At 36.9% G+C, this 23,055-nt stretch overlaps 2 protein-coding genes and 1 pseudogene across 2 annotated transcripts; 1 reads left to right on the top strand and 2 right to left on the bottom strand.

Moving 5' to 3' along the window:
- Positions 1 to 2,072: 2,072 nt before the first annotated feature.
- LOC143470293 (uncharacterized) lies at positions 2,073 to 16,699 on the bottom strand. The gene is made up of 13 exons (XM_076968329.1): positions 16,488 to 16,699; positions 15,269 to 15,409; positions 14,832 to 14,984; positions 14,297 to 14,365; positions 12,587 to 12,655; positions 11,706 to 12,226; positions 11,050 to 11,143; positions 10,826 to 10,890; positions 9,995 to 10,109; positions 4,798 to 4,860; positions 3,666 to 3,928; positions 2,817 to 3,005; positions 2,073 to 2,739 (listed from the first exon to the last, which is right to left on the bottom strand). Exons 1-13 carry the CDS (start codon positions 16,597 to 16,599, stop codon positions 2,677 to 2,679), a joined length of 1,917 nt encoding a protein of 638 aa, XP_076824444.1. The 5' UTR covers positions 16,600 to 16,699; the 3' UTR covers positions 2,073 to 2,676.
- A 2,250-nt stretch (positions 16,700 to 18,949) lies between these two features.
- On the bottom strand, positions 18,950 to 19,625 carry LOC143471408 (glutathione S-transferase Mu 5-like). Its single transcript, XM_076969862.1, has 2 exons — positions 19,493 to 19,625; positions 18,950 to 19,356 (listed from the first exon to the last, which is right to left on the bottom strand). The coding sequence occupies exons 1-2, from the start codon at positions 19,623 to 19,625 to the stop codon at positions 18,950 to 18,952; spliced, it is 540 nt and encodes a 179-aa protein (XP_076825977.1).
- Positions 19,626 to 21,420: 1,795 nt separating this feature from the next.
- LOC143470458 (glutathione S-transferase Mu 1 pseudogene) lies at positions 21,421 to 22,357 on the top strand (annotated as a pseudogene).
- The last annotated feature ends 698 nt before the right edge of the window (positions 22,358 to 23,055 follow it).

The following is a 23,055-nucleotide window of genomic DNA, read 5'->3' as shown; positions in this document are numbered from 1 at the left end:
AAGAATTAAACGCTTTCCCTGTTTTGCCAAGAAACATCGATATCGAACGGCGGCCTGAGGATCGTGTTGGATGATGACGTCTCTAATTTTTTCATCAACGTAGCTGAGATGATTGCATAGTTCATGTTGCAGGCTAATAAGAAATCTCTGGCGGGAGTGTCGCTGTCCTATCTGCGTAGGACTGTCATGGTTGTGGCCTACACGGCATTTACGAATTGCGCTTGAAGTGCAAGTGCTTGAAGTGCTTGAATTGCGCAAGAAGTTGTGCCATTTGTTCATTTCTCTGTTGAAGGCATTAAACCTTGGAACAGCTGTCTTTTTGTCCAAGTAGCGCTTGCTGCATACTGCTAAATGCAGATGTGAAGCTATTTTATCCATGGCTAACTTTTCCTATTTTAACAAATCCCGCTGCCGCTCTTTTTGTGTTTCAAGTGATACAGAAACTAGAAATTGATGAAAGCCAACAAAATGACCTACAAGCTATGGCAAACTGAGACACGTGTAAGATACTTCGCTCGCGTCATGCGAAAATGTCATAGTTTCCTCAAAAAGGCTCTAATTATTGCAAGTGAGACGTGTACACGTTTCTAGAAAGCGCAAATGCCCGAAGGAGAAAACACAACATACAGAAACAGACCAAGGTTATATAACACCAATCGTATCAGTATTTTGGCCAATCTGCCAACGAAGCGTGGGAAAAAATACAACACTAATCAAATGATTGCAAAAATCACAACGTCATAAATAAAAGTGACAGAAAAATGTTATAACCGAACTACCTATTGCAGACTCTGATAACTTTGCATTATCACAGCAATATAATGTGTGAAATATCGCAATCACGTTGAGTGCATATGAGGGATAGCGAACCAGAATTAATGGACTTCTGTGCAGCAAAAGTTTTGTAAAAGATTAAATAACCTACATTAAAAATATGGACTGGCGTGAACTAAGTTTATTGGTATTACAAAACAAACGTTTCAGTAAAAACACTTCAGTGATAGCGTTTAGGACACTCAATTAAGGCATAATACAGGGGTGGGCTAATAAAGCTGATCAAACTTAACGTCGTTTTCTAAGTCTAAAAATTTGTTGCTGTTAACACAGGATAGTTATCATCTTGCTCGATTTAAGCCTTCAAAGCTTTGCTACTTTTACCTCATTCATTGATTGTTTGTGATTAAGTTTTCGATTTATTATGCTGTAAAACATTTATAACCTAGTGCAGTATAATGGAAAACGTGGCAGCAGCACGCACGAGCTTTGTAAACTTTTGCGCCGAACGTTTTTATCTTTTTATAGTTTTAAGCACTTGGGTCTTGCGACTTTTTTCTTCTTTTTAATTGTTCGTGGGAATGTGCTTTATTGTGCTACAACTACAAAGGTTATAATTCTAATTTTCACTCCGCACAGTTAATGGTGAAAAATAAACAATACAGTTTGGGCCTATAATAAATAAATAGAAGCTGGTTGTTTGAACTCCAAATAGTAACAAATAAACAAAATTGAGCTTTCAGTGCACGCCAAAAATCGCGCCTTTGTCCTTTGCCAGTATGAAAATAGTACGTAATTTTCTATTCAAAGGGTAATAAATGTTTTTGCGGAAACATATTTCATTAGTTGTGTTGTTATTGTAATAGTCAAAATTTTGCCACCCTAAAATTTGGCGCCCAAAACAACTTCACAGTGTAGTCAGTTTACAATCAAGGCTGTAGTTTTATCAACAGGAGCGGTTTATCGGTTAAATATATTTGTTTGATCCACAAAATCTCTCAGATCCGCTAACCATCAAACCTTTGCAAATATCACCATAATGAGTGAGAGGAATAAACTCTTAGTCTGGTTCATCTGTGGCCGTCTCTGCCCATTGACAATGATGCTCTCTGCGAATTCTCCAGCGAATATTCTTCTATTGTGAAAGCCGACTTGAACGACGGCTCACAGAGCTTTCTCGACCGCTGTCAGAACCAAGAGCTACTCAAATCTGAGAGCACGAAAAACTCTTCTTGACTCATCGTGAGGTCGCGTGTCTTTCTCGGCAGCATATTCGCAGACATCAATCGGCCAACACGTGGAGAATAGAATTGCATTGAATTTAAGAAACAAATAAACGACTGAATGGATTTACAGAATATGAACAGAATACAAAGCAAAGCAATCAACGTTAACTAAGGAATGTAAAAAAATCGGTAAAACAAAGAAAATAGCAACAAACATGACGTGGCGGTGATATGGCGGCAACCGCCACAGATCAAACTGATCGCCAGTGATAAAAAAACAACATTAATTATAAAGAAAAACCAATGAACAAGTTTCTATGATAAGAAATCTCGAAATTATCACAACAAAATAGCACAACCATATACGGTGTTTACAAAATTAATTAAGTCGTATGTGACAAACAAATACAATTGTTACGTAACTAGGCAAGCTAATACAGATATAAGTCACTTTTAAGCACATTTTAGCAGTACTTCGCGTGGAGCATCAGGATAAACGAGAACTGCATTGTCTAAAAGTCCCGAGTTCGATTCCCGACCAGGTCGCGATTGACAAAATACAATCGCGTTCGGTCGCTCTTACTTTTGTGTAAAGGAATCGATGTTAAAAACGGTATTTATCGAAGTAAAACCAATTTCTTGCTTGAAGATGATTACGTCACACGGAGACGTCACTTTACTTTCGTGAGCAGAGTTCGACCCAATCACCATCGCACAGACCAACAACAACTTTCAACTTCTATAAATTAAAAGTTTGAGATTAAATTCCTCTGCAATGTTCAACTTCACACAAACATAACAAGACATAAATAATACCGAGTCATCCAATTGGTCAAGGACTCGTTGAATTTCAGCGATCTCTGATTGGTTCGCATCACGCACCCCATCTGTTGCGTCATCATCAGGGAAGCAATCACACATATTCAGCCAATCCTCGATTTTGTTGAAGAAGGATTTTGAAGGTATCTTCGGGATTATGTTTTCACTGATATCAAGCCCTCCGATCTAGTGTTAAAATGTTTGTAAAATTAAACAACAACATGATGTTATAACAAACACTAATATCCTAATATTTAACGCATACAAGTTAACTGGTTAGTGTTAACTAATTAATAACTAACTAACATGGTGGTAGCTTAGGCCTACAGTAGCCTACTGGACCAAAACAAATTTTTGGATTTTGAGGAAAATAGAAGGAATTTTAAGCGACCAACTTAAACCACGATTGAATATTCGTTGCAGAAATAAAACTTGATATTAAAGTCGCAAAAATATTTTTATTTTTGTAAAAGTTTGAAATTTGCTTCTGGCCAAATCTTGGTCAGATGCTGCTGATTTTAGCCTAAACTGAACCGATCAAATTTTGCCATTTTTCTCAATAAAACGAACGAATTTTAAGCGGCCAGGTTTACTGCGCATTCCAGATCTATCAGCGATTTAAACGATAAAACTTGAGCGGGGAAATTACGCCCCGTTGAAATAAATTGAAACAAAATATTCCGACCAACAACAACGCACAGAATCTCAAAAACCATGTTTGCTTAAAAGCGGGAAAAACAATTATGACGTCACATGCAAAACCAAGGCGCATTGTTACGACACATCGAGTTCGTAAACAAAGTTGAAGACGAACGAAAAAGCAGAAAGTAAAATAAATAAACAAACCTTCCCTGGCATTGCTTGAATTGCCTCAAATAATCGGCCGACATCTTCTGGTTTAGAAAAGCAGTCGGGCAGAAGAAGCCACTTGATGCGTTTCTCAACTTTAGTGAGAATAAACAGGAGCGAGTCAATTTGTGATTTTATCAACTTGATAGGGGATAAACTCAGCACTTCTGGGAAGAGTTCCGCTGCATTCGTGGTGAGCTGCTCGTCATTGATTTGATGAATTTGTTCATAAAGACGTAGCAATTCCAGTGGCTCACGTCCTAAACAAACATAACTTTCGTTTTCACTTGTTTTACATTTAAATAACTGTAGGCCTATCTGTGACTTGAACCTGGTGTAGGCTAGGCTACAAGTTGGTTACAAGAAAATGTCAAAAACACATTTTATGTCTTACTGTGGCGCCCAACACACAAAGTTAACCATAGATTGAAATTACCACCACAGGCCTATCTGTTGTTACAAGTGAACACGATTATGATCGCAGCAACGCTACAGTTCTAATAGCACAGAGCCTAGGCCTAGGGCAAAAAAATAAGGAGCTTGATAAAGTGCCCTGTTAATCATGGCTCGCAAAATCGTAAGAAAGTCAAAATTTTTTACAGAAAAAATTAAAATGAAAGACCAAATTATGCAAGTTGTTGATTGGTTGAGGTGAACAGTTCGAAATTGGACCAAGGCCAGCAAATATAAAACATGACTGTAACATGAAAATGGATAAACACAAGCTCGGCAACCAGACCTCAAGCAGTGAAAAATCATGACCATGTTTAAAACAGTAAAAAAGATTCTTATACCATATAGCTATAGACTTAAGCTGCAAACTCATTACCAGCATATTTAAAATGACATAGTTCATCACATAACATAGAAATCAAACCAAATACTGTGTATAGTTTTATCAATTAGGCTTAAGTCACACAACTAAATATGTGTGACATTTTTACACATTGGCTCATTCACACATAGAACAACAATTATCTCCACTGTACAAAACACAATCTATCACTTGGCAAATGATATGTCAGTTATGGAACTATGTATTGCAAAAACAAAATCGACACATTGAAATAAGCTACTCAGCCAAAAAATTCACATATATTTATACAAAACATGCTAAAAAACGTATTACCTCCATGATATCCGTAGTGATACTTCTCCAATATAGGAATGATTTCTCTATGCTGGAAATCTTCTGAAAATCACAAAACAAACATATTTACACCAGAGCTAATTGCACATGCTAATTTTGGTACTCAAGTACAAGTACTTAGTTTAAATATATTTGAGTACAAGTACCAGACCGCAAGTGGCATAGGCAACTGAATACTTTATTGTAATATAAAAATGATTTTTAACGATCTGATGACGGAATTGATGACTTTTAATTCCTTCAATCTTAAACACAGTAGGTGAATACAATGATCGAAAGGTAGCCACGAAAAAGGTTGCATAGATGACCGGTCATAACGGACGGTAGCTTCAGCTTATAGATTGACAAACCTCTTTAAGAAAGATGTACACAATATACGATAATATGCAATAACAAATCAAATATAAAGATTAACAAACAAGTGTCGAACCAATTAAAGTATTTTAAAAACAATCAAGTACACCTGAGTACTGGAAAATTAGTACCCGGGCACTTTCGAGTACCACACAAATGGTATTTGAGTCAACTTTACTCAAGTAAAACTGCTCTAATGTATACTAACATATACCGCAAGTGTGGCATATATCAACACAAACAAAAATTTCAATTTCCTTAAAATTTAAGCCAGAAGCTAATAACTATAAGTCGCATACCAAAGGTTTAAAAAAGACGGAATGTTACTGATCTTGCTATATTTGCCATTTTGCCGTGACCTCACCATGAATCTGCACACGGTTACTCTTTTCTGTTTCTTCCCTCTTTCTGTTTTTTCTGCTCTCGCACAATAGACATTATTTTGCCCAAAGCAGTAAGCTTTGTCATGTCCTAGGTTGATGTATAGAAGCATGATCAAAACTGATAAAAAAAATAGAATTACAAGAAATAGTGTTTTGTTTTAGAGCAGAAAGAAAAAAACTGTATGACGAGGTCAGCGTTGCAATAGCAAGCTGAGATCAGTTTATGGTGATACCTACCATGACAGGTTGCCTCTTCCCATGCAACATGGAGGATTTCGTGCATGTTTGCTAACAGCATTTGGTGCTGTTGGTAACAGTAATTTACATGTCTAAAACATAGCATCCACATAAGTAAAATAAAATATGCTGCTCATACCACCAATGTCCTACATCAAGCATCCTGCTGTACAACATGCATATTCCATACTAATATGCATACACCTAAGTTTTTAAAAAAGGACGAAATCGATCGATCGGACCATCGATCTTGTTATATATGCTATTTTGCCTCGACTCGCCATGAATATGCACACGATCACTCTTTTCTTTTTCTGCTCTCTTTCAGTCTTTTTCTGAAACCAAAAATGAAAATAGAAACCAAACTGGAAGGTACGCTTGTAAAAACGAACGATGGCAAGGAGCCTAAATATGCCGACCTCACATGGGATACCCAGTGTCAGGTTTAAGGCCTAAAACTACCACACAAAAATATTCATTCAAAGTAGCACATCTGCACAGATACATTTTAAGCAAAGAAAACTAACACTCTCGACCGTGTACTATATTCCTTTTTCTGTGTTTGCTCAAATAACCAATTGCTACTAAACTTTCACTCATTCACTATGGTAGGCTTCTAGATGGGTGTCATGTTTTAAGCTTACTAACTCTTGCGTCTCAAGATATTACCTACTTATTTGTTTGTAATCCGGCGTCTGTAACACTCGTTCGTGTAGCACGCTCAAAAAGAATGACTTTATTCACAAGGTCGCACGCAACATAGAATGCAGTGTTTCCAACATAACACTAATAATCAACACATGGTGGCGCTAATACGGACACTACATTTCCTCCCATGTCAAATGTATAATTCCCTATTACTAAGTTTTGCTAACATTAAAGAACACAGTTCACTGCGCATAAAACAGGATCATTACAGATTCAAAATTCAAAACACACATTGCACAAAATCATCATAACGCCCTGGTTTCTTAAGGTCGTTACGAGGCCGTAGATTAAAAGAGGGTTTAGTAACTTCACGACTTGTAATTTCACCACTGGATTGAGTTTCCGGTGTTTCCCCTTTTCCACAATCAATTGCATCATTATTATCAGAATTAAATTTCTTTACATGCGTCACATTACGTTTATATTGCACTCCAGCATTATCAACTACAACACTGTTTCCATGTTTCTCTACAACAACAAAAGGTTCTTTATGGAATGTAGTAGACAATTTATCACGTGGCACATTTTGTTTCAGTAACACACTGTCCCCAGGTTTAACATCACTATGCCCAGCAGATCGTCTTAAATCTGCATAGTCTTTCCCCTTTTGTTTAAATTCGGCATATAAAATTGCAGTCTGAGAACCCATCGTTCTATTCTTGCACTGGGTTTAGAACGTGGAGAAAATAAAAATTCAAGCGGTTTATGGTCCGTTACCAATTGAAAATCCGAACCGTATAGGTACGCATGGAACCTTTCACATGCCCATACCAAAGCCAAAGCTTCCTTCTCCGTCTGCGAATATTTCCGCTCTATTTGAGATAGTGTTCGACTTGCATAACTTATGATACGCTTTTGACCCCGTTGCTCTTGTATAAGCACTCCACCGAGTCCAAAAGGGCTGGCATCTGCCATTACTTGTGTTTCACAGTTTTTATCAAAATACGCCAAGACCTTTGCATTACACAGTTCATTTTTCAGCTCATTAAATGATTTGTCTTGTTCATTTCCCCATACAAATCTAGCTCCTTTTCGAGTTAGCCTGCGTATTGGTTCTGCTATAGTGGCTAAATTTCGTATAAATCGTCCGTTGTAATTTACGAGACCCAGGAAACTCCTCACCTCGCTTGCATTCTTTGGTGGTCTCGCATCAGCCACAGCTTTTACCTTGACGCTCTCCGGTCCAATTCCTCGGGTTGACAGCACATGTCCCATAAAGGTAAGTTCTGACATGTTGAACTGGCACTTCTTTCGATTCAGGGTAAGTCCACTTTCTAGTAACCGCGCCAGGACGACCTTCAGTCTTTCATCATGCTCCTCTTTACATCTTCCGTACACAATGATGTCATCCAAGATATTCTGCAGTCCTTTGCATCCTTGCAGAGTCTGTTGCATCACACGTTGATACATTTCAGGTGCACAGCTCACCCCAAACATGAGCCTTTTATAGCGAAATAAGCCTTCATGAGTGACAAATGTTGTTATTTCCCTAGACTGAGGTTCTAATTCAATTTGATGATAAGCCCATTTGATGTCGAGCTTACTAAACATTTGAGATTGGTTCATGTCTTGTAGGACTTCATCAATGGTTGGTATTGGATGTCTTTTCCGTTTTACAGCTTTATTAGCTTGCCGCATATCCAAACAAAGGCGAATGTCCTCATCTGCTTTTGGCACAACAATTACTGGTGACACCCAAGGTGTATATCCACTAACCTTTTCAATGATATCAAGGGATTCCAGTTCCTTCAGCTTCTTGGTTAACCGGTCACGAATGTGGTAAGGAACACGACGTAGAGGTTGACACACAGGAGTGACATTTTTGTCAATGGGTATCTTTAACTGGAAATCTCTCAGCTTTCCAATCCCTTCAAAGCAGGAATCATACTTCCGTAATAACTCGTCAGTCGAGATACAGTTAATATCTGCTTTAATTGAGAGAATGCCAAGATCTGTTGCAGTCTGCTTTCCGAGAAGAGCTTCTCCATCTCCTTCAATCACCAAGAATTCTACAGCTGGTAGAGTTTTCCCCGGAATGTTCACACCAGCTTGGAAAGCACCAACCACCTTCAATGGTTTATCGCTACCATAAGCGTAAATTTTCCTATCAGTAAAATAACACTTACATTTTATCGATCTCGATTTCAAATGTTCCCACAACGTATGGTTTATCACATTGCAAGATGCTCCTGAGTCAATGATCAGTTCCATTTTCACCCCGCCAACTTGAATTTTGGCTTTACTACCACGGTCATTCATTTTTAACTTGAACAGATATTCTGGTCCTTCAGCATCTGCGTCTTGGATTTGACGTAAGCTGGCACTGTTTTTTCGTCTTGGATTCCTGTCCATTTTGCAGCAAACAGCAAAGTGACCCATGTTCCCACATCTGCGACACTCCCTTTGTTTGGCTGGACATTTTGGGTCTTTTCCTATGTGACCTTCCCGTCCACACCTGTAGCATTTTCCTGGTCTTCTAGGCCTACTAGAATACGATTCTTCCCCGTAAGTTGAGCTCCTGTACGGCTTCCCAGCACTCCTTCCAAAGTCTTTAATTCTGTCTACTTCTACTGCTGGCGATGAAAATGTCGATACTTGCGTTTCGGCTGTCTCATAGGCCATAGCTATTTCCCTGAGAACCTTCAGAGAAAGACGTTTTCCCTTTTCTAGAAACTTTTGCCGTAGCCGGTTCGATAAGCATTTGTCTACAACTTGGTCCCTGATTTGGTCATCTTCATCGGCAAAGTCGCAGGTTTCCGCTCTTTGTTTCAGCCTGGTAATGAACTGCTCAACTGTTTCCGACTTTCCTTGCACTGTACCTCTAAATAGATGTCTTTCATATGGTACGTTCGTCAACGGCTGAAAATAGTTGGTTAAAGCACCCACAGCTTCATCATATTTTGAGAGGTCATCACCTTCCAAGGTAAAGAAAATACCTTGTAATGCAGCTCCTCCACAGTGTAATAAAAGACTGCGTTTCTGCTTTTGACTGGTAACATTTCTGGCTTCCGCGTACACTTCAAACGACCTTTTCCACTTAGTCCAGCGAGAACTAGCACCAGGACTCTCACAATCGAATGTAGTCAGATCGAACTTACTTAACTCCATTTCTTTGGTTAGGCTACTTTTCCTTTTAGCCTATCGTAGGATATTTTCCTCGTCGCCAGTGTAACACTCGTTCGTGTAGCACGCTCAAAAAGAATGACTAATACGGACACTACAGCGTCTACGAAGCATTATTCGTAATCCGCCTGTAAACAACACAATGAAAAATCATTGGTGGACCCGGTTCACCCCTTTGCACTCAAGCACCCCATTGGCTGTTGCGGTGTACCCAGGTTGAAGAGCACTGGTATATCAAGGGATATATCACAGAATTATTTCAAAACTTTGTATATCTATTTGAACATCCAGTTTGTATGCAGTCATCAACTGTGTTTAATATAAATAATCTCTTGACATGATGTAAATATAATTCAACTAAACTATAGCACCTGAACCAAATTGTTTGGGTGTTCGTGGTAATTTTTGAAACTTTTTTTGTTTAGATGAATCCATTTTTGAAATTGATGAAAATGGGATGTCGACTTCTTTGGGGGATGATAATTTCTGTAAAATATAATACCTAAAATGAACCAGCAAACTTGTAAGCAAAAATATAACATAAATATTAATCATAACCTTTACCATCTCAGTATAACATGCTACCTGGAATCTTCTAAATACAATGGAGTATGCCTGTTAAATCAATTTCCTTAACTTAAAACTTTCAATCGTATGCACAAAATTCCTTAGATAAGTGTCAAACTAGGAAAACCAGCTCAAAATTCAATATTAATTCATTCAAAATTCATTTAAATTTACTGGTCAGGTCAGCTTTAAAATAAAGCTTTCACTGCATTATTTATTATAATAACTAGGCTATCTTTTGCTGTTGATTTTGTGGTAAACTAATAATAAAACTTTGTTGTAATTGTAGAAATAATTGCTGTTTAAATGAAACCATTTTTGAAAGTGTGAATGGAATAATACTATACTTTTCAGAGTCTGAGGATTTCAGTACAAACAGCTAAAAATCCCTTTGGTCAGCCAAATTAAATCATTGAAATTCTAAGTAAATATTGTTATAATGCGGTACCCTAACTCAAAATTTTTGGTTACTCAAAATACCTCGGCTTTTTCCAGCAAATGGCAAAATAAGCTGCAAGGATTTATCTTTAACTTTAAGGTAACAAGCTTCTGCTGCATTATTTGTTTAACTGGGTATGTTTATTACGTCCACATTTAAGATTTCAAAAAATTCTTACCACATGAAATTTACTTACTGTTTCTTCGGTCTTTAACTCAGTGGTTTCTCGGTTAATTAACGAAATCACTAACTTGCCATGTTCTAAAACAAGAAAACAGTTATGATTGCCTTATTTTTGAGCTGCAACATGAACTAATTTTATAAATATAAACCTAGTTAAGATCAAAGCAAAATTAGCAGTGTTCTTAAAGTTTTTCTTATTTGTAAAATGGAACACAAAACCACCACAAACTTTCTCACCTTTTTCCACAACTAATTTCTTCGTTTCTGAAGCATACAAATGAGTGATAACTTTTGAATCATCTCTTAGGGTTGAAGATGAACTTAAGATGATCTAGAGCAGGAAAACTTGTATTCATTAGAACATAATGCTTTATTTTAAAAATTTCATGATTGAAATGTCATTATGAAAATAAAAACTACTTGAAGTAAAAACAACTTGCTACTTACTCATAAAGTTCTTACAACAAAAATTTCTTTCATGTGCTGCTTAGCAACAATTTCTGACATAAAATATTTTATAAAATTGCAACTAAAAGCATGTACAGTGTAAAAAAATCAAAGAATCGTAAGTGTAGAAGAATCTAAAATGAAGTTAACCTTTAGAGTGCCAACACATATATCGTTTTTTTATTTTACTATATACTGCTTCTAATTTAAAAAAAGAGCGTCGCTATCAAGATTGCTCTTAACAAAAGAAGCGCGCTTTTGCCCAACTCTGGATATAATACAGCACAAAAATATCATTTATAAAACAAAATAATATCAACGATCAACGTAAAATTAATCTGAATGGTTAAAGCTTCTGCCGATACAAATGCTACGCTTGAATGACTTTGCTTATTTATAATAAATTTGCTACTAGGTAAAAATAAACATGAATCAACTTGTCATACCTCAGTTTCATTTTGCTGAAAGTGACAATCTTTCAGAGATTCAACTTCTTTTCTGATCTCCTCAAATTCCTCTTCACTTGCACGGATAACTTTGTAGGAGGTTAGTTCAACTTCGAGATGATCTCCAGCCTTTTGCCAGTGGTTCTCTATCAAACCTTGCTTAATCTTTCCAGACGAATATGCCTGGAGTAAGTTGGCTTCTGCTTCAGATCCTTTTGTTACTACCTCTACCAATAGACTGCCCTGGCCATATTTGGTTACAAAAATGCTGGCAGCAGCACCACCAGCCGCCCCGGCAGCAAATGGAACAAATGCACTGGCCAACTTTTCACGAGCAACTGGATCACGCAAACTGGCTATCAATGCAACTGCAGTAGCTCCACCGGCTAAAGTAATAGCTGAGATGCCTTTGATAGTAAAACCAAAAGCTTTTATTTCAGTCTGTCTGATAGTTTCGTGCCAGCCACCAGTTTCCCGATCTTGGTGATGTCTTTGATGGGGAGGCTCAGGTTGGGCTGCACCTTTGTATATGTGCCGAGTTTTAAAATAAAAGAAAATAAATCTGTTTATATAAATTTACGTGAAAAGAAAGCTGCATATTAAAATTTGTTGCCATATTTTGCATTCTGTAGCTTAAACTGTTGAGCTACTATACCAAAAAGTTAAACAGTTTTTTGATGAATGGTTCTAGAACAGCAATTGTCAAACTTTTGGACCTCACAAACTAACAAATTTGTCTAAAAAATGTCGTTGACCACCTTCATAAACTATTTGAAAGAACTCAAACAAACCTGTAAAATAATCATTTGAGTACTTCATACATCATAATTAAATAGCTACAATATTCAAGTATTAATTATGTTTGACTACCACACACACACCTTGCACAGGAGCAATAATAGGACCTGGTTGTTCTGCGATAGTGTGAGGAGTTCCCTGTATAGTTGGCTCTAAGAATGAATAGACAAACACAAATATTAGCATAAAAGCACAAAATAATCACCAGATATATACAACACTAAAGGGCAAATGCAGAGCTGGGCAACAGCTGTTTAAAAAGAGCGTCACTCACGCTGTGGTGAGCACTGATTCACCGTGTGTACAACGCAATCTTAATTTCATTTTACAAACACCAAGTGGTTAACTGTAATTTGCTGTGCATTGCTGATCATTATTGTTAGATTTAGATATTGCTAGATTACATTTCAATGGATTGGGCTGATAACTGATTGAATATTGAATGAATATATAAATATTGAATATTAGCCAACCATTAGCTTAGTTTAAATCATGCAATTACCACGAAATATTCTAGAAACAATTCAGAGAAAACGGCGAATGTAATTACGTAATAACTCCTTGAGAATAAATTTAAGTAAGTTTGATGATATTAAGGCTTTTTGATGTTTGCCTTATTCCTATTCTGACATGCTATTTAGTGAGTGTCATTCATTGAAGTTCAGTAATGTCATGTGCCATTTACAAGGCATAACATGTTGCTGAATATAATATGTTACTCAGATACTATTGTTGTGATATGTTATTGGCTATTAATCATGAGGGCAATAATAACACCAAGACGTTGGTATGACATTCATTCTTTAAGTCTTATTTAATCATAAATTGCAACCTTCCGATAATGTTTTAGCAACATTTAGTCATAATGACTACGTTGCAACAACGTTTTTGTTCGTCGATGAAAAGAAAAGCATTGCTCGTGCTTTTGCTTTTCTATAAAAAACTATCGCCGGTCGTATTTCAGCTCACGCTTCCACTCTTTTTAGCAATTAAAAATATTCTCAGTTCCGCTTGTTTTTGAAAACCAGTCACATTCATATGTTGCAAATTTGCATTGTAAAACATGTGTCTAACTGTAGCCTATTAATTGCTTATCATGGTTTGTTGTAAATGTAAATTTTATGGAATTTGATATTGATGAGTTTTGTTTTAGTCACACATGCTACAAAGGATTAATAGCTGAGAATAATATTAAGAACTTTAATAATTATAGATGTCGACATCCATTAGTTTAATATTATTCACTTTCAAAGCGTACAATGGTTAAGTTATAAAAATAATGGCAAAGTGAATCAAATTATTACACATCGATGATAACTTGGTTCATCTGTGTGAGTCTCTCTATCATCTTTAGTCTCAAAGTAGTCATTTTTATTCACTACATAGAATCATTTGTTAAAGGAAGGAAAAATTTAAAATTTACTTCAATCCAACCATTTTGTGCATTCACTGCATTATTTGTACAAAAAAGAGCAACGAGCGGATAAATCTTTAAAAAGTGCGCCTGTGGTTCCATTCCAAATTTGAAAACAGCTTTGCTCTCGAGGTTGCTACTACAAAAAAGCTCTCAATCTTGAGCACGCTTGTGCCCAGCTCTGACTAATGGGTGTTACTTGCTATAGCAATTATACAGTGAAAGAATATGATATTAATTTGGATTGTGCACTTTCATAAAACTAATGGCTACATACATGAAGCCAAGTAAATGACTGACTTCTATAATTTGTTACTTTTATAACCAAAGATTTAGTAATGCCATTATCACTATGTTTGACTACCACACACACACACACCTTGCACAGGAGCTTGACTAGAACCTGGTTGTTCTGCGATATTTTCAGGAGTTCTCTGTATTGTTGGTTCTGAGAGTGAATAGACAAACACAAATATTAGCATAACATAATCATGTCAGCAGTTTCCACATAATCACCAGAAAGATATAACGCAAAAGAGAATCAGTTGTTAATGCAAATAAGCAATTAAAAAAGATAGTAATTACGATAGTGTACAGTGTAATTTTGATCGTAAAACAAACACTGAAACTTTGACCATAAAAAGTATTTTTGTTTTCATTCAACAACACAACTTGAAAATTAAGAGCTAACAATTAACTAGCAGCTAGTGACAAATACCTAATGGCTAAACAAGTTCTGTAAAACTCCCAGCTATGTCATATTACTCTAAAATAACAAGTACAGTACCATCAGATTGGCAAATCTTTATGTGGATTTTTCCACCAGGACTGTGAACGCCACCGTGAACATTCCAACAAAAACAATATTTTATAGAAACCAATTCCAAATTACTCTTAAATAACATGTAGCTCACCTCCTGGTTGGCCAACATTTCCATAGACTTCTCCACCAGGATTATGAACATCACCGCCAACATTCTCAAAGTTCATGTTGCGCCTGTTGTCTTGAAACTGAGTTTGCTGTACGAATTGTGGGGCAAAATGTATGTTGATAGGTCCTGCAGCTACTGCAATGAATAAAGACAAATTCAGACCTTAATATATATACATGCAACAGAACGTCCGATAACATATATTTTCATGCTTAAGTGGTTTGGTAAGGTCTATGGGTTCACACTTATGCAATACCCACAAGTGACTTGTCTTGTTATATCCCAGTGCCAACTGAAATTTCCATTTTTTTCTGTCAACATTGGTTATTTTTGCATTTTCATTGTGTGCGTAAGAATCAAAATACATCTATCGGTTTAATTGATGGAAAAGAACAACGTGACGTTACATCTTGACTCACCACCAGATGATGCAAGTTCTCTTACAATCTGAGCAACTCCTTCACCAGCAAGAGCAAGTTGTTGACTTCCTACATCCTCAGTTCTTGCCACAGGTTGACTTCCTTCATCTTGAAGATCCATCTCTTGCAATCTCTCTCCAACTTAATGTTTTTAAGAAAGTTAATTTTTAAAGTTAGTTATTTAATTAATTGATTAATTTTTTAAAACAATTAATAATTTAATCAGCTGCTTTCTGTAACAGTATTTGGAGGTGGTTGTTTGTGTAATTGCTTGTTGTCGGCATCTTAGCGAGCTACCGTATATACTCGAGTATAAGTCGAGATTTTTGCAACTGATTTTCACCTCAAAAAGCAGGGGTTGACCTATGCAAGGTACAAGCCAAAGTAAAACCTCCAAGAACAGCCGACAGCACGATGACTGACGCAAAAATAAATTTGAACCGAGAATTTATTGCGCTTACTGGCCATTTTGTATAAATAACTTTACAACAACTCGCATGCCTGCCGCTTGCACAAGACAAATATCACGTGACGCTTGCACGCACGAGACGAATATGACTTGCGTCACACGAGTTCTTTGTAGGTTTGTCCTAAAGAAGTGCTGCTGAGGTTTATAGTTAGCAGTCGCTACACAAGTACTGGCAAGCTAGGCTAAAAAGTTCACTTAGTGGTGAACTCTCACCTATCCTTGAAATTTTCTTACAGTGTGTCGATGCCAATACTTGGGTGAACAATCAAATCGACTTATACATGAAAGAACAAAATATCTATGATTTTCAGCAAAAAAAGTAGGCGTCGACCTATACTCGCATATATACGGTAAGCAGATTATTTCATGTGTAATGTCAAAATATAACATGCTATTACGTGCAATAACTCATATATCTTTGTATAATGAAAGAGAGGGAAGCTTGAAAAAAAAGCTTGCAAAATATCATCAGAATATGTACCTCAATTAAAATTTGTTTTGATAAATGTGTTGTGAGGCAATCAGAAATAGGGAAAAAATGAAATTTTCGAACCAAACATTAAAACACACAAAAACATTTTAGCAGCGATTTAAAAGTATTAAAACTTAAAAGCACCAAGAAAAAAACGTATCTGCAAATTAAAATTTTTCACTTTGTGATTTACTAAAATTGATGTCGTTGAGTACAGAACATTTATACAACGCAAACAAACTTGCAACAATACAACACATTATCCAGTAGCTAATTACCATGGCGATGTTGTTCTTGTTGTGCTGCATCTATTGGTTGCGATTGGTCAATATTCCCATGAGAAGGATTATGGGTAAGTTGAAAATCTCCTGGTTCTTCTTCTTGGTGCATTCTCTCTTATTCCAAGGATTTTCGTAAAATACACTTCAACCAAGATACTACACATTTGGCAAACAACTTTACATCTGTAACATGTTGGTGGTTGATCAGCTTATCATGAACGTTAAAACTTATATTATGCATGTTGTACCCAAGATCTTGCCAAAAAAAGCCCAAAATGTAGTCTGGTTTGAAAATCTTTGGCTTAATTTACGTCCATAGTGGAAAGTGTGGCAGCTGCACGCACAAGGTTTATCAATGTGCATCATCAAATTTTTATCATCACGCCGATTTATAATAAAAAAACAAAGAATCGAGGCTTCGATGCATGTCAAAATTTACGTCTTTACAAGCACGATTCCTCGATGTGGAATGTACCGTGGTTTGCAGACTACCTCATTTGCAATGCTTGGATGATACTAAGCTTTTTTTGCATTTTCTGTTTGTTTTTTCCCAGGTATAGTTAGGTCTTTATTTCATGTTTGTAAAAATGAATCTTGCACATAGGCTGTACTCACAAAAATAGTTGATAAATTTGCTTGGCGAGGTTAGTCTAGGCCTGCGGTTCTTAACTTTATTAATTTTCTTTCCAATTTATGCCAACTACCAAACCCAAATTCTCCCCGTTAGGGCAATTGGGCAGTGGCTACACTGTAAAATGAGTATTACACAGTAAATAACGTATAATGTGTTTATTTACAGCAACATTTTTTTCGAGAGTATGATTTTTGTGTAAAAAAAAATAAAAAGTTGTTAATTATTTCCCACCTGAACATGCAAAATTTCCCACCGGTCAAGAACCGCTGGCTTAAGCCTATAATCTCTTTTGAATATAAGTCTTTTTTGCAATCACAGTCACAAGCATGCAACAAGTGTACATGAAATATATCTTGGTTGGGCAGCTGCCACACAATTGAAATACAGATCGGGTTTCAAAGCTATAACATCCACAATGGTGGATTGGCAATAGTGATGGCATTAGTCGTTGGCGATTACGTCATCATTGTCCATGGTTGCTTCCTCGTGTTGATGTGACAATAGAGTCATATCCAAGAAATGAAATTAGCGTTATACCCAACTTGCCATCAGTCTCAACTGAAAAATAAGGACGCCTAGAAAATGAACGAGGAATACAACCTTAAACAGTGTACAACAAGAGAAAGCAACCAATGTTCCTAAAATAAAAAAAAATAAAAACAAGACACTATATGCATGTTCATAATTTTGGCATCTCTTTGGTACAAAATGGTATCGTAAAGGTGACAAAATGCCCAAAATAAGGAAAAAAGTGCCCACCTCCGCCGTAAAAATAAGGACGAAAGTGAAAATAAGGACATTTCTTAGAAAAAAGGACAATCATATTTTCCAAGACACAGACCTTTAAAATAAGGACAAATCTTAGAAATAAGGACGGTATGGCAACCCTGGTTATACAGGTGATTGGCTGTAAAGTTACCATGTCTTAGCGTTAAACCAACATTAATTAAACCACGATTTGTATTATGATGTCACTATGTTAACGCCTTTTGCGGCAAAAATGCTTAAATTGATGAACCAAAATTAAAACATGTCGTGAAAAAACAGCCCCGCATAAACGGAACAACATTACAGGTAGTGTTGCCGTTATTTGACTACTTGTTTCACACACAACCAACCGAAATTTCCCTAGTGCCCAAAAATAGATACATAGGTTAGCGTAGTTAAAACAGACGCAGCGGCAAGGATGTATCGTTTTTTGTGATGGATCGGTTGAATTCAGAGAACTGTTTCGTCCAAATATTCCTATTATTATTTTTGAGGCTTTCAATTTCCAAGGCTCAATTTGTATGTAAATGTATAAATAACTTGTAAATAAATAACATGTAAATATAAATAACATCTCATGCTGTGCAAGAGATCAATCAGTGAATCAGTAACAAACTTTTGTACCACGCCGCTTCTTGCTACACTTCTACTTTATTCTTCAAAAAAGTGACCGAAATATCAAACAGGATACTTCACATTTGCTCAATGTTTTGTCATTTTGGCGTCATCACCCATGGGATATGACAAGTTTTCAAATTTTAATCAACCCTTGAAATCAGGCCATTGATTTGGTTCTACACTAGGTAGTTCCCCTGTGATAATTTTTATAATTTAGGTTTTAGATTTCGATTTTATCGTCGTGGACTAATTCTATACTACACCTGTCAACACTTTTCATAAGTTGAAAACCGTTTCTGTGTTAGTCAATTTTGCAGAATTTTGTTGCTCTTATTGATTCGTCATTGAAATATAACCTATGCATGATCATAATATCAGCACACAAACCACTAGCACCAACAATTACAAGAATTATTATGAACTTTCAGAATGATTGGGTTCAGTCTTCACATTTCGTTCCCCAGTTTGCGTATGATGACGAAATGGGCCATTTCTTGAATCGATCTGACTGCCTGTACGCTGAAATCTTATCCAAGGCGTAGAATCGCTCCACGTACTTTTTGATACCTTGATGCTTGTCCAAACAATCTGACGTCATTAATTGGATGACGTCAAGGGCCTCGCAAAAGCAGAAATCGACGTAGGTCAGTTTATCTCCGATAATCCAACGAGAACAGCCAAGAAATTTTTCCAGCAAGTCCAGCAACTTTGGAATAGTTTCGCCGAAGTATTTCTTCTTTGCGTCGTCAAAACCGTCGTGAGTGTAACAAAGAGTATAGAAGGGCATTCCCAGGTCTCTCCCCACTTTCTCTAACACGTCACAACTTCGAATCTCCTCTTCAGTTTCTGGGCAAAGTATTGCGTGTTTCCGAACGAGATACTTCAAAATCGCCTAAGTCTGCGTCATTCTGACGTCACCGTCGATGATGTATATTTGGGAAATCCAGATTCATTTGAGGCTTTACGTCAAACCAAGAACTACCATCAACGTTAGGGTGCTCGCCAGACAATTCATATCTTTTATCTTCATATTCAACACCAAGGTACTCTAGCATGTAACGTATTCGCTGTCCCAGGCTTCCGATACCCCAGTAACCAAGAATCAGTTTTGTCATGTTGTCAAAAGATAAATAACCGTTCTAAGTTATAAAACTCATAAATTGATAACGAGATTCTCTTAAAAATGCGTAAAATGTAGTCAAAGGCAATTAGTGTGTGCACGTAAAGCCGCCATCCCGGAATGCCTGCAAATAGCATGTACCAGGGATGGTCAATTGAAACCAGGGAAAGTTCAAAACAGGAAGATTAAACACAGGACAGTACAACGCAAGGACTATTCAGCCCACAGGTGTTGGCTGAGTCGTCCTGGGTTTAACTGACTTGGAATCGCCTCGTTAACATGACGTAGGCCTGACGTAGGCCTTGTAGAGTACCTTCATTAACTTCAGGTCGTTCTGTTCTTACGTCACCTTTTAGTATTTTTTTTTCTTTTTATCATTTTTACTTTTTTTTCTTTCTTTTACGTCGCCTTCTCTATTCATGTAACAAATGATAGAGACTTTGAATTAACAAAGATGACCAACTTTCACTTATAGGGCATGTTTTTTGTAAGCTATACATTTGTCTTTGTCACGTTTTACGTATTTCCAAATTGGCAGCTACTAACTAGTTTGCTAATACGTGCAATTATTCAGCAACCAGCTTCCGTGAAATAGTTTACTTGGTGCTGTATGTGCAATGCTTACCCGGGCGAATTTCTAACGCAATCAGTCTGACTGTCTGACATGACTTTGCCCTATATAAAGCAGTGTGTTTAGCAATAGACAAGCATAGCACGAAGTCGTATACCGCCCAAGGCATCTCGCAAACCGCAAACATTTTTCAAAATGCATCAAGTTAATCATCTGTCATCTTAAGTTTTTCTCTGTGCGCGAGTACAAAGCTGGTTTTCAGCAACAGCGATATAAACTGTTCCCCTTCCTATCGCTTCATGGTCATTGAAGTGTAAACGACGCATTTCAGTAGTAATTTATTCGGTTAAAAACTCAGAATTCTTTCAAGGTTTTGACTGAGCGCCAGCAATGCTGGTCGACGGTGACGTCTGAAGCAGATTCCTTTCTGCCACCGAGGTAAGCGATGAACTTGTCAAGGTCCAATTTAGCTTGAAGCTTCAAGAACTTGCCCATTTAAGAACGGTTGATTGCTAACCACGTAGTGATACGTGTTGCTGTTATAGATGTCAATGCTGGAAGCAATTGAACCATTTACCAGATTCCTACTGTTCTTCAAATCAGCAGGAAGCGAACATCAAAGGTTTTATAAAAGTCTTAATGGAAATGTGACGTAATAAAATTTGGAATTAGACCATTTTCTATATTTTTGCCGGCATTAAATGTAACAATTCCTTCTTTTCCGCAAATGATATGGTATTATGCTCGGGTGTCGGTAATCTCGTTGTTCGAAATTTACATCGCTACAATGACGATAATGACAATTTACTAACTTCAATGTTTAAAACATTTTGGTCCGCCTTTAGCTTACAAGTTCGACATAAAACAAGGCTTTTTGAACTGCAAGCGTTGTTCAGATTTGATTCACTTTTTCACAGATGGTTGGACGGTTATATAAGAACTCTTTCACCGCCTGGTTGAGCTCAGGAAACGATGAAAGCGAACCGGTAAGTGATACGTTGAAAGGCAAACAATGGTTCGGCAAAAGCGTAACCACATTCTTTTATTCTTTCAAATAAAACTTGCTGACGCTCTTCGCTCGCTCGTTGTTTCTGCTGTGATGCCAGTTAAATTGTTGCGTTTGACAAAAGGTGTTGTTAGGTTGAGCGTACAGTTGGTTTAGGGCTAGGCGCTTTTAATTTATGAAACTGCAACAGATTTCAGCGTCTTTTTTATTTAAAGTTGTAAACATAACGTTTTGCTGCAGTTGAATTAAGTTCACAATCACATCGTACGACCACAGGTGGATTAGCATAAGATAGTTCAACGTAAAATGTCGAAAATAAGTGTTGGTTACTGGGATATCAGGGCTCTGGCTGAACCCATCCGATTGATTTTGGAATATTGTGGAGCAGATTACGAAGACAGAAGATATCAACTAAGGGGGGAACTACCTAATGTAGATAGAAGTGATTGGCTTGTCGTCAAGTTTAAACTCGGATTGGATTTTCCAAATTTACCTTATCTTATCGATGGTGACGTCAAGATGACACAACAATGGGCGATTATGAAATATCTTGCCAGAAAGTACGGAAATCTCATCCCAAAGACTGAGGAAGAGACGAGGAGATGCGACATGACACAAGAAGATATTCGAGACCTCGGTTCCGCGTTCATACGATTGATCTCCACTCCTGGAAGCTTTGAAGATGCGAAAAAGAATTTTCTTGAGGAAACTGTTCCTAAGCATCTCGAAGCCTTCGAGAAGTTTCTCTCAGACAAAGATTGGATGGCCGGTGCCACTCTCACCTACGTTGATTTCGAGATCTGTGAACGCCTCGACGTGTTGACTGAGATGCAATCGGATTGCCTGGATAAATATCTGAATGTGAAGAAGTACAAGGAAAGGTTCTTTGCACTCGACAAGATAGCAGCATATCGTAGCACGGAGAGATTCAAGGAATACCCAATCTTTGTCAAAATGGCCAAGTGGGGATACAAGAAGGAAAATTAATCAAATTGATGTGCGCAAACACGCTTTACAGTAACCTGTACCAATGTAATTTACTAGAATTTACTTTACGAAGATTACAGCATAAATGACAAGCTTCAAATCGCATCTTTTACAACTAATATTGATCCATGTTAATGAAACTTAAATACAATAATTAAAGCAACTGAGAGTGTTGATTTTCTGTCGGTATAAAATTTAACATAAAAGCGAGCTTCGTCAAAAATAAAAAGCGATTTTTTACCAAAGAGAGTTTTCGGTTTTGGCACTATCTTTGTTAGAAAATTTCATTCCTGGACAAAATTCTGTCTTGTAATCATCAGTACATTGTGATCATTACAAAGACAATATTTTTGACGATGAAGCCGTAATATCAGGCTACTCTTTGTGCATGTAGTACTGTATAATGTACTTTATCTCTATGTAATACTACTGTATAATATACTTTGTAATACTTTATGTAATACTAAAACAAAATATTAAAAAAATATATAGTAGTGCTACATTGTTGTGATAGTGACAGTGTGGCCCCTTTTTTCGTTACTAATTTACTTTACAAATCTTTCGCTTGAAATTATTGGGTATTCGTTGCTTTGGATCAAGTTTGCTTATCTGTAATATATACATGCAGTTACAGCATTTAAAAAACTTTTGAATAAATACTTCGGCGAAATTTTTTAAACTTTGGAAATTCATCGAGAGTTCTCATTGGATGATCGGAGATGAAATGACCTACGTCGAATTCTACTTCTGCGAGGTGTTTGACGTCATCAAAGTATTGACGTCAGATTGCTCAGAAAAGCATTAAACTTAAAAAGTAGGCCAACGTGGAGAGATTCTTCAACCTAAAAGAGATCATAGCAA

The sequence above is a fragment of the Clavelina lepadiformis genome, chromosome 9, assembly GCF_947623445.1.
Source record: "Clavelina lepadiformis chromosome 9, kaClaLepa1.1, whole genome shotgun sequence".
In the NCBI taxonomy this organism is placed as follows: domain Eukaryota; kingdom Metazoa; phylum Chordata; class Ascidiacea; order Aplousobranchia; family Clavelinidae; genus Clavelina; species Clavelina lepadiformis.
The sequence above is the reverse complement of the archived record's forward strand: the minus strand, read 5'-3'. Positions and strand labels throughout refer to the sequence as shown.

Bases quoted from the DNA above. Each gene is read 5' to 3' on its own strand.
- LOC143470293 (XM_076968329.1), bottom strand. From the start codon at position 16,599: ATGCACCAAGAAGAAGAACCAGGAGATTTTCAACTTACCCATAATCCT. The intron at 15,410-16,487 runs GTAATTAGCTAC...AAAAACATTAAG, and splicing joins ACAAGAACAACATCGCCATG to TTGGAGAGAGATTGCAAGAG. The intron at 4,861-9,994 runs GTGCTATAGTTT...TGTGATTTTCAG, and splicing joins ACCCAAACAATTTGGTTCAG to AAGATTTCCAGCATAGAGAA.
- LOC143471408 (XM_076969862.1), bottom strand. From the start codon at position 19,625: ATGACAAAACTGATTCTTGGTTACTGGGGTATCGGAAGCCTGGGACAG. The intron at 19,357-19,492 runs GTAGTTCTTGGT...TACTTTGCCCAG, and splicing joins CGAGCACCCTAACGTTGATG to AAACTGAAGAGGAGATTCGA.